This window comes from Melanostigma gelatinosum (assembly GCF_949748355.1).
Source record: "Melanostigma gelatinosum genome assembly, chromosome: 24".
Lineage (NCBI taxonomy): Eukaryota > Metazoa > Chordata > Actinopteri > Perciformes > Zoarcidae > Melanostigma > Melanostigma gelatinosum.
Genome location: NC_136657.1, coordinates 4490305 through 4505769, shown reverse-complemented (window position 1 = coordinate 4505769; position 15465 = coordinate 4490305). Strand labels below are relative to the sequence as shown.

Genomic DNA, 15465 nt, shown 5'->3' with positions numbered 1-15465 from the left:
AGAAATGAAAATATCTGATGAGCCTTTCAGTCGAGCAATAAAAATAAAAATCTGCATTTTATTGCATCTAAACTGTAGGCGGAACGGTGAGTTAAGCTATCTTAGATCTATTTTCCGCCGGTAGTTTTTAGATCTACCTTGTCTTTTTCATTTAAATGCTCAGCACTTTAATTATTTATGGAGCTATACAAGCAAAGCACTTGCTCAGTCTTTGCAGAAAGCAACGGTTTAGTATTAGAACAGAGCGACTCTGAGGTAAAGTGAGCAGAAAGAGCAAAATTATCTTATTTAAATCCAGCTATATGTAGCCTGATTATTCATGATATAGTACATAATATATATAATATATAAAGAATTGTGTTGCACTTTAATGTTTGATGTTCGTGTACAAATGTTATTTATTGCTCAACTGACAAATGACATATACTGTATTTAAGTATTGTTTTGACTCATCACTGTCAACATGTTCAAGGAGTTTGAAAAGATCTTATGTTTTAATAATTTTTTCTCTGGCACATTGCATATGAATATGTATTTTTGTTTGGTGAGTAAAGCATTTATGTTTTATTGTTTAAAGTGATTTCACTTGTTTTCACTACATGTTTTCTGTTGCGCTGGATTATATATATATAAGGCATATATGTATTATGCAAATAAGCAGCAGAACAACCGAGTCAGACCAGACTCGTTGTCATTCATTCTATTCATATATATGACAGCGAGGGGTTGTTTCTTAATGATCTGGTAATAAACATCGTGGGACACAACCGCAGTTGAAAAACCAAGATGCCCGACTTCCCACCAAAGCACGTGTGAAAACATGCAAATGCTCTTATCTTCCTCATCACTGCACCAACCCGTCACAAAGGACCTTAGAAGGAATGGAGAAATCACACAATAGAGCCACAAACCCTTCAGTTTTAATTCTATAATAATGGCTTTATTTATTTTTGAAGAATTAGTTAATGATTATATTAATACAGCACAAATTGCTGTGCCAGAGGAAGTCAACACAGGATACTCACCAGTGTTATGTATTGCTCAATGCACATCCACCCTGACATATTAAATGTATGGTTTCAATTCTGGTGAAGCTGGTAGTTTTTCATCCAGGTGCTAATTAATCCCTGTCAAACACTGGAAGTGAATGAAATGTAAACTCTTTTAAAGTGTGTGTGTGTCCCTTTAAGGATATAAATCATGAGTCACAGGGACAAAGTTCACAAACTAGTTTCCTGCCTACCTGGGCAACAGGTACACTTTCACTATTTCTGGCGGTAGATTCAAATCATTATGCAGCCACGATGTCCCGCCGTGCAGTCCTACATCTCCTGTGTGCGTTGGGAGTCTTTCACAAAGGTGAGGAAGAGATGATACACATGTTTCCCGACCTTTAGATCGAAATATGTGATTTAAAGCACAGCTGTGTGACTCTCGTATGCTTGTTGTATAAAGTTACGTTTTTGGAGCTAAATATGATTGCATCGATTACCTCATATTCGATATCACATTTTGCAAATAAACGTCTTTTATTCATCAAACTCCGTCAGACCTGGAGTTGCAGTATCTTTGCTCATTACATCCACAATGAGAGCTGTTATATCCTGCTGATCGTTTTCTTTTCTCCAGAACGGGTCAGCAGTAATATTAATGCTGTTATATATATTTATATATATATATATATATATATATATATATATATATATATATATATATATATATATATATATTTTATACATATATATATATATATATATATATATATATTATACACACATATATATATATAATATATATATATATATATATATTATATATATATATATATAATATATATATATAATATATATATATATATATATATTATATATATATATATATATAATATATGTGTGTGATAGGTCGATGGGTCATTCCTAGCATTTGGTGCCATTTGAGTCCCCACTACATAATACGGTATATTTTGTGTAAAGATGGCCTTATAATTCTTTCTAAAAGCTTGTCTTGCATGGCTAACCCCCCTTTACCATAAAACTAAATTATATGTATGCAGGAATAATTTAATTGGAAATAATTACTCCAATTTTAGCACAAGTAGGCTCAACTGCCATGTCCCCAATCATGTTTGGTCAAATTAAGATACAGATATAAGTAATATAAATCAAACAAATTCCAAATTTTCCCTCGTTGTTGTATAGCTATATTTATAATATTCCTCACCAAATGTTTTTTGTTATTCATGCGCTTTTAATGCTTAAATCTGTAAGATATGTTTCGTCCCTGAGTTGACTGTCCCCCCTGTTACTGTGATGCAAATCTCCCTGCACACGCCCCCTGACGTTTCCTCAAGTCATGTGACTAAGGAAGTAGCATACACTTTTTGGGGGGAAATAATCTACAAGTAGCAGAGTAAGTATCACTCTTTAATCAACCTTTTTAATCAATGTGTTAGAATGCTTGAATGATGTCGTAACTCACAACATGTCCACCCTGTTACGCTTATTCATAGTGGAAACCAATCATTTTTGGTCATTTTGAAAATAAGATGTACAAGCCCTCTTTCAGATGAAATATAAAAACCATGGAAAATTTAAAACATTTTGATGGAAGTAAACCTGGCTGAAATGGCCCCGAACAGTAGGAATGACCCAGATGTGGATTCATCATGCACATGTGTTTCCTGCAGGTCAAACCGCTCTGATCGGATCCCAGCGCACCGTGTTGGCGGCTTTAGGAGACAACGCCTTCTTGACCTGTCAGCTGATGCGGTCTAAAGATGTCGTGCAGGTCACGTGGCAGAAGATCTCACCTGAGGGGAAGACGGATCTCGCTACCGACAACAAACACTTTGGTCAGAAAGTGAACACCAAGTATCAAGGAAGAGTGGAGTTTAAAGCTGCGGGACTGCAGAACAGCTCCATCGTGATCAGGAACGTGACAGACCAAGATCAAGGATGCTATCGCTGTTTGTTTAACACCTACCCTGACGGTGCCCTCACTGCGACAACATGCCTCCAGCTCTATGGTGAGAACCTTGCTGACACTTCCACAATCCTCTGTCTACTCTGTAACATTACCACCAACAGCATTTCAACATCTTTTCTTTGCAGAGCTGCACGAAGCCTTTCTACATGTCAGAGAATCAAACTCTGCCGAAGAGGTACTCGTGTCCTGCTCGGCCACAGGTCGACCTGCTCCCACCGTCACGCTGACTGTCCCCCACTGCAACTCCACCAGCATCGCCAACGCCAACGGCACAGTCACCGTCACCACGACAGCTGTGCTGTCTCGTCTCAGTGACAACAGGCCGCGGGTTGGATGTGCAGTGCGAGTGCTCTCCGGTCCTCAGATAGAGGTGTATGCCGTGATTCCTGAGGTCATACAGGCGTCTGCTGATGGTGAGAAACACTTCTAAAGACACTGATTCATAGATTGATGAATACTTTCTGAGCTCAAGTCTTTTGTTTTTACTTCCCAGGTTTTGATGTGGGATCTGATAATGATTTCAGTAAGTCAACCTTTATGTGGTCTCACGTCCGTATCACCATTTGATCTGTAGTTGCTTTATGAATGTTGAGTCTTTTTAATTTCCCTCTTTTCCCACAGATATATGTTTGATCATTGGGTTGGTCTTCGGAGGAGTCTGTGTTTGTGCTGCTGCTGCTGCTGCTGCTGTCATCATCCTTTATAAACGGAAACACCAGAACAGGTAACTTTTAACTCGTCACCTTTCTTGTATGAATACCAGTGTCTCACAGTTCATATGGTCATGACTCATCCAAATCTTTTCAGACAAAATCCACAAGTGAATGCTTGTTCAACACTGGCTTTTCTTGACTCCGTCAGTGTGTCACAAAGGGACAACGAGAAGAACAAGAAAGACTCTCATGAGTGAGTCAATTCATTCATTTTTCACTCATACCTATATTTCATTTTGTCTTTTGTAAAAACAATTCAGTCCACTTTGTCTAATTTGGGGCTTTACTCTTCTAACAACATGCTAACTTGCTAATCAGACTGATGTTCATCCACATCACTGCTGTTCTGAATGATTTCTGACGAACTGTTTTTATCTGAAGGCCAATGACACCTTTAATGAAGAACGGGAACGAACCGCGGCAACGTTCTACTGGAAAGAATAAAAAAAGCGACTGCCCAGAACGGTCTGCGCGAACAAATAACTTGATTTCTGTTCCAAAGTTTAACCTACAAGACTGAAGTCCCGAAACGAAACCTGCTGGAAAGTCCTGAAATCATGCTTCATTTTTTTTGGGACAACATAGAGCAGGGGTTCTTAACCTTTTTGACCTCGGGGCCCAACTTTTCAAGTACAAAGTGTCCCGGGGCCCACTCTGACTATATGCATCAAAAGTGTCAGACAACCTGTAGGTCATACAGAAACAGAGCAGTGGGCCTTTGGAGTCAGTAAAAATTTAAGATTTTTGTCTGCATAAAATAAAAAAGTATCTTTCAGTATAAATAACTGCCGGTGGCTGTATCTGTACAGGTAAAGGACAGTATAGGGCTGTAATTACACTATCAGTGAACAACTGCCTCAAATTTGAAGAAGATTGGACAAAGTATGACCATTCTACAGAGTTTCTTCATGAAGAGACCAGGCGGAGCTCTAAAAGGATATTTGGAGACCCAAATGGACACATGGTAACCACATGATTGTCTGACACACTAAAGGTGTTTCTCCCTTTATATTTTGATATTATATTATTTTCCTTTTATTATTAGCCTTTGCAAATTGCAAAAACTATGTATATATGGTCGAACACGTGGTGTGTGAGTAGCGGACTTGCTGTGCTTAATGGCTGCGACCGAGCGCACGAACGAGAATGAGAATAGCTCAGTTACGCAAACGTTGGTTGACGGCTTATGGAAGAGGAGGATAAGGTTTGTACTATAAGTACTAGCGGTTTCTGAAGGCAGTAGCTCCATGGTAACATCCGCTAGCACGTTGTCGGGTCTGTAATGTGTCTTCTTCCGTCGAAATGCTGCAAGATACGACTTGCAACGGTTATGGCGACTATGGAAAGTGTGTGTGTGGGCTAATTTTGTGGAGAAACCATAAGAAATGAAAGAAAATCGATGATTTCTTTGCAAAGATGAGGATTTTGGGCATGCTGGGATACCAAACACGGACATGTTTTGTGACGTATTTGCGCAAACAAGCCGTAGGAACGGAAGGGGAGGGGATCGAGGATGCCGGTGTTGAACAGGCAAAACCCTTGTTAAATAAATGAGTTGATACAATTTGATGATCACAAAGACATTTATTATCATGTGTATGTAAACCTGCATACACAGCAAGAAGCCCAACAGGCTTTCCCACGAGCGTTGGATGTTTCGTCGCTTGGTGTCGCTTTATTTTTGAAGGCTCCAGTGCTTCGTTTGATAGCATTAGCTCACATTCCACACACTGAGCACTCGGCTCTGCCTCGTTGCCTCCGTTCACAAAGCCGTACTTAAGAAAGTCAGGGTTGTACTTGCGCACACATTTAGACTTTTGGTGGGTATGGCACCACTGTCGTCTTCATTTTTTCTTTTGAATAACTTATCCATAACTTTCGCTACAGGCTAGCGGCTAGCTGAGTGTCTTCTTCTGCTTATTGCAGCTTGTTAAACAACTGACTGACGCATTACCGCCACCAGGTGGTGGGAAGCTGTATTGTAACTGAGCGTCTCATGGATAACAGTAATATCTCTGGTGTCTTCAATTGATAACCTAAGCGGTCCCGCGGCCCACAGGTGCAAAACTGAAAGTTTTTCGCGGCCCTCTAGGTGGCGCTCGCGGTCCAATCATGGGCCGCGGCCCTATGGTTAAGAATCACTGACATAGAGAACTTATCAGTTCATGGATAATAATTCCAGCAGATCAAAAATATTCATGTTCACAATAGTTTTGATTTTTGAAATATCTGTACTTCAGGTGATAGTGTTCGAACAATACTCTGCTCATTTGTATCCTTTGTTTGTACGTCTTTTTATTTGTTTTTACTTTTGTACCTGTTCTTTTTGTATTTAAAAAAATAAATAAACTGAATTTTGAAACTAGGCCTTTTTACTGGATTTAAACATTGAATGTGTGTGATTCTTGTGTTAAAGGGACATTCAACAAAATAAGAAATGTGTCAGCAGAACAAAATGTCATTGAACAATCAAAATGATGGCTTAAGCATGCAATTGTGGGCTTTGAATGCAAACCATGTTTATCAACACTGTCTTCAAGGAACATTGAACAAAATAAGGGTTTTGTGCAAAAGAAAGTCTCTTAAAATCTGGTATTTTACAAGGACTTAACAGAACATACTGCAGTTCAAACACCAGCAGAGAAAGAAAGCCAAGATGAAATGTACCGAACAGAATGTAAATTGCATTTTTGCATGAGAAGTCTGCTGCAGGCAGGTTTTAAGCAGCAGATGCACAACATGGCCACAGGAGGTCCTGCGCTCCTCAGATGTACTGCGGAAGAGTTGATGGCGTTTGAGAAATCAGGGAGTAAAATGCGGCGGCAGGAAACTCGACGCAGTTCGGTGGTAGTTTCGTCTCTGCAGCATGGATTCTCCTGCTCCAGTCTCGCGCTACCTGTAGCTCAGACAGCACCGGGAGCTCACTTTGCCTTTCACCTGTCAGCGGGTAAGTTCCGTCTTTTATTGTGAAAGATTCTTTATTTGCGGCAATATTGATCCGGAGTTTAAATGTAAGAAGTTGTTTCTTTCTTCATCCATGAATCTCAACACACCTTAATTAGTTTGTCGAGCTTGTCTTATGGTGACACTTTTCAGGACCTGACTATGAAGATATGGATATATTTAAACTTCTTTTAGAGTTGTCATTTTTCCCCATATAATGAAAATATTTTACTTGTGCCACCCTTTTTTATAAACATTTCTATTTTGGGTTAAATTGTCATAAAACCTGGCAAGAGACATAATGTACATCCTCAAAAGTGGCTTGATTATGTGAAATAATGATATTCTGCTCAAGAAATCTCACATAACATCTGTCCTCCGGTGACTTTCACCGACCACCTGGAGATGAGTTGCAGTGAGACATCAGTGGCGTTTTTTTGTAGTGGAAGCGTGATTTAACTGTTGCCCAACAGGAGCGTGCTGCAAGCTTGAAGCCAGATGGTTGGCACTGCAAAATGAGAACATGACGCCCATGAAGCTCTGAGGTCTGGACCTGGTCTGTCTTGTGGTTTTTAGGTGGTTTGGTTGAGATCTGATCAAAGGCCAGTTGATCCCTGCTGTTTACACCTTTGCAGGATATAGAGAAGTGATCTCAGAGTCGAATTATGAGATTCATTTTATTGTCTTCTACACACAATGTGATGTTTAAAGCCAAACAGCAGCTGGGCTCGGCTGGTGCCTGCAACCCACCCACCCACACACGGCCACCATCATTTCTTTGAGGTTGGATTTTCAGGTATTGATCTTGAAATCTCGCAGTCGCCGCTGTCTAGACATCAAAGTGGGGCAGCTTGCTTTGCTGCCGGATGATTGTGGGTTAACCGGACAGGGTGTGTGCATGCTGTGGATCGTCATGTAAAACCTCCAGGTGATGTTTCATGAGTCAGCAGCTGTTGTTGTTGATGCTGACACATTTGTATTTTCATGGCAACCGATGTCTCAAAGCTGCAAAAAGGTTCATTCCCTTCCAGGGAGTGTAACCCGTGATGATGCTGAGAGGATGCTGTCATTGCTAATGTCATCCTCTGGCTTCACCTTTCCCATTACAGCAGACTGTAAGATGCAGCTACGACTGTGCTGACCAGCAGCAGCTCAAACAAGTCACGACACTGGACAGCTGACCGGGGGTACGTCTGCATCACATCCTCATGCATTCACACTTGTGTCATTGCTTGATGTTTTACTTTGCGTCTCGCCACGAGTTAGTTAGTTGGTCGTGGTTTGGGCTGTTTCCAGCGCTCTGACCGTGTTCGTGTTTGCAGCTGCGGCCTGGAAGTGATTGTGGCTCAGCGTGTGAGTTGGTAACCCAGCCTCAGTGTGCGATGTGTGGACCTGCCTTGTCCCTGTGTCTGCTGCTCTGGATGGTGGGAATGGGAGTTCCCGGGACGCAAGGTACGTTCGGCATCCGTTTGGTGCTTTTTTGGTTTTGGTGAGCGAGAAAGATCTGACTCGAGTGAGTTCAGTTTCCTTGGTACCGAGTTCTCTTGGCAGTGATGGCAACTATAACAAAGTACATTTACTTCAGTTCTTACTTATTGCTTTCATTTTCTGCTCCTTTATACTTCTACGGCACTACATTGTAGAAAGTACTTTGTGTAAAGTGAAGGACTTTAAATTGTGCTGGAGTTTTCATTACATTGTTGTGTTGATACTTAAGTCAATGCTCTCAGTACCTCTCTCGCCACTGTATTACATGAACTTTAAATGTCACATGGTCTCTGAACTCAGGTCGGGTCACGGCTCCTGCCAGTCTGAGGGCAGAGATAGGTCAGTCCCTGCTGCTCGGCTGCAACGTCAGCACGGAAACGGGCGAAACCGTCGGGCAAGTGCGCTGGCTCAACATGCACAACACGGTCCTGCTGGCGTACCAGCCAAAGGTGCCGGTGCTCGTCAGCCACCAGGAAGCCGACGTGCAGCTCACCGCCTCCCACAGCGACGGCAGCTACATCACCATCAAGAGGGTGCGGCCTGATGACGAGGGCTGCTACCGATGCATCTTTGATGTTTACCCCAGTGGCCCGCTGGAAGGCACCACGTGCATCAGCATCGCTGGTCAGAGTTCAAATCTCATCTAAAGTTTACGTCCAGAGATTCCAGTTGTGTCAAGAATCTACTGGCCAAACAACTTCATCAGAGTTGGCTCCTCCCGTCTGTTATCTTGAAGAACAAGTTATCTTCAATACACATCTTTTCATGCCGCAGCTCACACTCAACATCTGAAACTTGTTAGGGTCACAGAGGGTGTTTGTTTTTCTCACTAGACCCCTTATGAGACAGGAAGTAGTAGGCTTGGGTTTGAACTAGCGGACCAGCAGGCAGGAGAGCCCACCCACCCAGCTAGCCTTGGCACTTCCTGTTGTTGCTAAAAAAACACATTTTTAATGAAGCCAGACTCCTCCTGTTGCACACAAGCAGAAGTCCTGTAAAGTTTTTCTTGTGCAATTTGAGGCCAGCAGAAATCCACACCCAGTCATCTTCATTTTCCTGATATTAAGATTAATAACAGGAGCATTCTCTTTGTCCCAGGCAAAGTGCGCCTGGAGGGCAACAAGACGGCCGTGAGCGGGAAGCCGGCCACCCTCTCCTGCTGGTACGACCTCCCCGAGAGGGTGCAGCAGGTGCTGTGGAGGAAGACGGCCGAGCAGGGAGACACCATCGCCGTGGCCTCCTTCACCAAGCGCGGCCACCAGAAGACCGAGGAGCAGTACAGGGGCCGGGTTAGCTTGAGCCGGACCCTGGGCGACACCCAACTGACCATCCGGGCGGTCAAGACGGAGGACGAGGCGTGCTACACCTGCGAGTTCCACACATACCCAGACGGCACCAGAAGAGACACCGCCTGCCTGTCTGTTTACGGTGAGCACCTGAACTGTCTTCAACACTGTATGCAAGGTCGGTGTTTGGGTCTAAAACGCACATTACCACGGCTTTCCAGTTTGCTCTCTTTGCGAAAAGATGCATTGTTTTTATTACTAGTTTGCAATGACTGTCTCTACTGTAGCTTGGCCTTCATATAAATACGCACAAGTCAACAAAAGGCAAAAAGTGCTTTAACCACAAAGATACTTCTCACCACTTGCTGACCTGAATCTTCAGTTTTATACAGCTGCAGTATGAAAACCCCATACAGCTGTTTCTGTGATCTACAGACTGATTTTTTAAATACTTTCCCACTGCTTTCATGTTATTTCATCACAGACTGTCCATTAAGCCGAGACAAATTGTCCAATCATGTCTTATCTGAGACATTTTTTGGATTTCCACATACAGTTGTTGCAGAAGACTTGCTGCTGAAGGTCTAATCTGAAAAAACAAGAGTAAAAAAAGCCACAAAACAACAAGAATGACGACACAATGCAGTGCATATTCACTGAAAGGATTATGGGAACAACAGCTAATCTTTCCTCTCAATCCAATTGTGCAGGAAAATGCAGGGACACACCGAGCCGCCAGCCCTCCCATGATGCTTTGCCTCCATCTCCCATCGATGAAAACAGTCTTTTCTGTCCTGAATAACAATGAATGCTGCTGCAGACTCCGTGTCGTGCATTTGTATTGCTGCGTGAATCAAAGTGCGACAGCACAGACGTGAAATTTCTCACATGAGAAACCACTATTGCTGAGCTCTTGCAGTGTGTGTGTGTGCAGAATGCAACACATTTACAGGTAAATAGTTGTTTCCTATAAAGGTAACTGTGTTCACACGTCTTGTGCAGGAGCAGACAGGCCGACGAACAGGAAGCAGAATTAAACCACACGTCACATATGTAAACACAAAAGGCTGGAAGTTGTTTTACAGCAAATAATACACATTTTGCAATCACGATTCATCCTCTGGGGACCATGATGAGCCGTACGAAGTCACATTGAAATCCATCAGAAAGATGGTGAGATAGAAAAAAATAGAAATAAGTCTCCATCTTTAATATTTACTGAGGAATTCATTGTCCAATTAAACGCCTGTTTCTGCACGGCAAACCTCATGAGGCTTTCATGCTGATAATCTTGCAGGGAGAGTTGCGTTGCCTGGACATTTCCCACGCTGTGATTTTGAAACTAGTCCAAGGTTGCTAATGAACATTCCACATTTCAGTATGACTCACATTTAAAGCACATGTTCGGTGCACTCGGAAAGGGGAAAAAACCTTCTTGTTGTTGTAGTTCAGCTCATCACACCATCAACTCCCACTCTGAATCCAGGAAATGGCACCTTTCACTTCCCCCCCCCCCATCCTGTTTTTTCTTTCAGTTTCACTCTGAACCCTTTAAAGGCAGCACAGAGGCTGAACTGAAACAGATCCGTGTCTGCAGTAGAAGAAGATGTTGTTGATCCTGATACTTACTGCTTTACTGTTTAAAGGTAAGAGACACTGAAAAGAAAGGGTGAGCCCTTCTATATTCTCTGTAGTACTGTTTTTTATATTCAAGAATACAATCCAGCTTTTACTGTATGTACATGTGTATGTTTCAGTTATCATCAAAGTTTCTTTAATACTGACCAGCAAAATAAATGGATTTCTTCTTTTCGAGTCTGCATTTACTGACACCCAGCTGTTATTATTATCAGCCTCCAGGTCGCAGATCACTGGTTATGGAAATAAAACAGCTGACTATGGCGGGGACGCGCACTATTCATGCTCAGTAGCCGACGCCACAGGTGAGAATGTTCTTCTTCTTGCCAGTGAAAACGTAACTGAAAGTATGTGAGTACAATCAAGAAATTTTACTTTAAGTGTTACAATAAAAGCATTGGTTGAGGTGGAACTCATTTTTTTAACAATATTGTACAGGACTGCAGCTCATTCAATTTTAATAATTAAAATAATTGTAGTTAAAAGCAGCAAATCCTCTCATTTGAGAATCTGGAACCATGAAATGTTCTTGCATTTCTACAAAAAAATTCAAATACACTATATTTAGAAGCTCTTCATGTGTTTTGCATGAAAAAAAGAATCATTTGTAAAGCTTATTGAAACAAATTGTGAAATAAAAAGTGTTTTTATCAGCCCCTTGTGGCCGAACTGGGTATTACAACAAGCACAAAAGCGTAAATGTTGTAATTGGAGGATTGCCATTCCCAACAGGTGTGCTCCAGGTCACATGGCAGAAGCTTTTCAATGAAGAGGTCATTGAGAATTTGGCAACCTACAGCAAGCGGTTTGGACAGCAAGTAAATGATCCTCACAGGGGGAAAGTGATCTTCACGGAGGCGTCTCTCAGCTCGACATCCATCACTCTGAGGAACGTAACATGGGGGGACGAAAGCTGTTATATTTGTTCTTTCAACGTGTACCCTAATGGGTCCAAACGAAAGCAGACCTGCCTCACCGTGCAAGGTAACATTGTAGCAAATTCACATGTGAATTCTGAAGGAAAATGTGTTGGAATTATAGTCTTATTCTGGGAATACACGAGAATAAAGAAAGGAAGAAAGATTAGAATTATACCAGCGTTGTTTTTGCTGGTTGAAGCTGGAAATTAAGACTTTTTCTGATAGTTCTGTTCATTTTGTAACTTTGTATATGGCCTGCTTTGTGTCACAATGGCTTCAGCCCTCATAATGACAAATTCTAATTCTCTATTCTGTATGGAGTCTGTCTGAAATAAAGTCTATCTGTCTATGAAGGGATATCCGAGGTGAGAACGGAAGTGCAACCTCCTCACAGTGATCGTGAGGACGAGGACGTGGAGGTTGTGTTCAGCTGCTCTGCTACAGGTAAACCAGCTCCGACCATTCACTGGGACTTCTCGCCGGATGCCACCAGCTCAGACCAACCGCTGACCTCGACGGAAACAAACGCTGACCACACATTTACCAGCAGCAGGAACGTCACCCTGCAAGTACCCGCGGGGTCGACGGGCCACGTGGACTGTCTGCTGAACAGGGGAGCGGCGGGACAAAGGAGCCAGAGGATTCCTTTTTCTTTACCTGCCAGGAAGAAGGAAGAGGAGGGTATGTCAATCATTTTGCATAGACTAGGATGCTCTTTTATCCCCATCAGTCTCATTCCCATCTCGTGGTGAAACGTTTCCTCATACAGCGGTTTCGTATGACATCCAATGGTAAATGACTCATCATCTTTCACCTGAAGGAGGCTTTGTGCGTCGTCGCCGATGGCAACGCGTCGGTATTTGACGCCCTGGGAATGACAATGGGCTGGCTCTTTGGAAACCTATCGAGGGAACTCCCATTGTCAAGCTTGTTCAAGTGTACTGGAAGATCATGTGCTAAATATTCTGAATAACTCGAAGGGATGTCATTTGATTTTGGGGTGCCACTAATTCTACCCATGAGTCATTGTCTGACACTGTTAAGAGGATCTCTTTATTATGAGAGGCCTGCTTTGTGTGCCAGTACTCAAAGTTCCTGACTTGAGGAAGTCATGGAGTTGCAGTAAATGACCTGAGCATGACTAAGAGCAAACGGTAAACAGAGTCAGCTGAGCTGTAATCGTTTCAGTTTCACTTCTGCTTAGCTTTCATGATCGAGACAAACCAGCCACAGTAGAGTGAGCGAGACTTCAGCTCTCTGGAGGAGGTCATGTGACAGATCTGGGAAGTTCATACTCGTCATCTAAAACTAATAACCTTCCACTTCTAGGGAAATGTCATTGACCTTTTCCCCATGCTGACTATAGCCCTGTGTTTGTCTCCAGGGAGAGGACTGTCTTCGGTAGGGATTGCACTTGTAATCACTGCAACTGCTGTGTTGCTCATTTCATTGATCCTTGTTGCTGCTGCAACGGCACGAGCAAGGTGAGATATTTGACAGCGACATTTGGGATTGTACATGTAGTATAATTCTCCTTATAATGAACTTTCTTTCTTTTTTCTTCCTGGCAGGTTAAAGGGTACCAGAAGAAATGAAAATATCTGATGAGCCTTTCAGTCGAGCAATAAAAATAAAAATCTGCATTTTATTGCATCTAAACTGTAGGCGGAACGGTGAGTTAAGCTATTGTCAAGAAGAGTTGACCTCTCAGAGCTGCCTCGGTAACATGTCGACACATTCAAGGGAGAAGAAGTCAGGCTGTGAGCACAAAGCATATATTCAAAGTTGAAGTGTAATCAAACAGATAAAATGTATGAATAGAATAACGAAATGTTTTAATAAATTGTGTAACAAATGTTTAACTGCATAGAAGTGATTTAAACAAATGTAATGAATGATTCTGTGTAACTGTCTGTGAGACTGGAGCTGAGATAGAAATGTATTAGTCAGAATGACATTGCTGTAATCAAGACCAGATGTTGGGTGTAGTCGGGAGAAGAATCTAGAAACTGATGAAATAAATGAGTCATACAGGCAATGTTCGGCTTAACGCCCTTTCCAGAGGGAGGGGGGATGAGTCATGGACCAAACAGGTGGGGGCTGATCACAGCCCATATGAGGAATATAAGGAGACGCTTGCGGACAGCAAGCTGGGATTTCATCGCGGATGCCGTCCAAGTGCATCGGAGGAAGATACTGACGCCTGCAACTGATGTATTGAGGGCTTCGTCTCTGTTCACGGAAAAGAGACCTCTGTTCGTGGACATTGAGATTAAAAGACGAAGTTTCTGCCTCTCCCCACTGCTCGACTTTTAACATCTGGACAACGGAGAAGCCGCAGCAGCCTAGAAAGACTTTGTACTGAGTTTTGAGGACTGTTGAACGGGCTTCGCTGCAAGAGCAGGAGGACCGAGGGTCCGGCCGGACCTTCGCTCCTAACAACTCCAAAAGAACCTTTTCATCGCACCATTGAACATCCAGCTCCAACCGAGCCGTCTCGGCGACTAAAACTAATGAGTATAATCGAAGAAGAAAATTAAATTGACTAATCATGTGTAGTGACATTTTATGTGAGCTGTAGCTGTAATCCTTGCAAAACTAACTAAATATAACCTGCAATAAATATCTAATCTGCATTTAAAGTGAAATTCTCAAGTGCATTCATTTGCTGAAGTAGTAAAGAGTTCCTCGTGACAGTAAAAAGTTAAAGCTATTGTATGTCTAACAACTGAGTTCTGAAAGGTTATCCTAGTGACAGAATCCACTCAACAACCCCTTACGGTTTTAGCAAGAATTAATCCTAGCCGTTAAAACCTAACCTGGCATTTACCAAGAGCACGGATCCATAAGAGGGAAGCTGCCATAACCGACGCGACTGGTGGGAGCGCCCGGGGCCAGGACTGGTCTCTCGGCCGAGTGCGCTCTGACCGGAGGAAGCAGGGTAGACGTCGGGAGTAACGGCAGTTAGCGGAGCCAGGCGAGTTCCCTCGCCAGAACACCAGCTCGAGAATATTTTAATAGAGAGCTGAGTCAGTAATTAGCCCCGTATCGGGCCAGAAGTACCCAGGATCTAACACGTGGCGCCCATAACGTGGGGCTCGACGGAAAAGGAGTACGTTGAGTCTAAAAGAAGAACCCCGGCAGCCGAGAGAGGCTGTCGTTCGTGTACGAAAAGACCTGAGGTGAGGCGTTGGGGTAGAAAGCAAAGCTGCCCAAGCCTCGAAGAGTCAGATTGCGAAGACATCCACGAATCGAAGCTGTGTGTGGTATTTACAGGCCAACACAGGAGAATCCGCAGGCGACGGGGAGCATCGACCAGACTCGCCCGACCTGTAGAGGGACCAGAGCCTGATCCCATCCCTTCCTCAACGCGCGACGAGAGGCTTTGGGAGGAAGGCGACTCGAGACAACAAAGACAAAGACAAAGTCCAAGATGGAAACACCGCCCGGCGGACCCGATGGCGACGAAGGCAGCCTGCAGACGACGACGAC

At 43.0% G+C, this 15465-nt stretch overlaps 3 protein-coding genes and 1 long non-coding RNA gene across 4 annotated transcripts; all 4 read left to right on the top strand.

Annotated features, from left to right (window-relative positions):
• Positions 1-1304: 1304 nt before the first annotated feature.
• LOC306797100 (uncharacterized protein) lies at positions 1305-5680 on the top strand (the record flags this gene model as incomplete). Its single annotated transcript, XM_079296283.1, has 7 exons — positions 1305-1359; positions 2687-3025; positions 3111-3398; positions 3479-3508; positions 3607-3709; positions 3793-3891; positions 4080-5680. 7 exons carry the CDS (start codon positions 1305-1307, stop codon positions 4216-4218), a joined length of 1053 nt encoding a protein of 350 aa, XP_079152409.1. The 3' UTR covers positions 4219-5680.
• An 868-nt stretch (positions 5681-6548) lies between these two features.
• LOC306797376 lies at positions 6549-8469 on the top strand. The gene is made up of 4 exons (XR_013773122.1): positions 6549-6645; positions 7751-7828; positions 7964-8093; positions 8430-8469. It is a non-coding gene; the product is annotated as an uncharacterized lncRNA (long non-coding RNA).
• Positions 8470-8523: 54 nt separating this feature from the next.
• On the top strand, positions 8524-10452 carry LOC306797463 (nectin-3-like; the record flags this gene model as incomplete). Its single annotated transcript, XM_079296829.1, has 3 exons — positions 8524-8753; positions 9228-9557; positions 10418-10452. Exons 1-3 carry the CDS (start codon positions 8543-8545, stop codon positions 10450-10452), a joined length of 576 nt encoding a protein of 191 aa, XP_079152955.1. The 5' UTR covers positions 8524-8542.
• A 518-nt stretch (positions 10453-10970) lies between these two features.
• LOC306797073 (OX-2 membrane glycoprotein-like) lies at positions 10971-13560 on the top strand. Its single transcript, XM_079296255.1, has 5 exons — positions 10971-11061; positions 11269-11358; positions 11786-12037; positions 12328-12654; positions 13545-13560. Exons 1-5 carry the CDS (start codon positions 11022-11024, stop codon positions 13547-13549), a joined length of 714 nt encoding a protein of 237 aa, XP_079152381.1. The 5' UTR covers positions 10971-11021; the 3' UTR covers positions 13550-13560.
• Positions 13561-15465: the final 1905 nt, after the last annotated feature.

Coding starts and splice junctions, on each gene's coding strand:
- LOC306797073 (XM_079296255.1), top strand. CDS start 11,022: ATGTTGTTGATCCTGATACTTACTGCTTTACTGTTTAAAG. Junction 11,062..11,268: donor TACTGCTTTACTGTTTAAAG/GTAAGAGACACT, acceptor TATTATTATCAG/CCTCCAGGTCGCAGATCACT. Junction 12,038..12,327: donor GACCTGCCTCACCGTGCAAG/GTAACATTGTAG, acceptor CTGTCTATGAAG/GGATATCCGAGGTGAGAACG.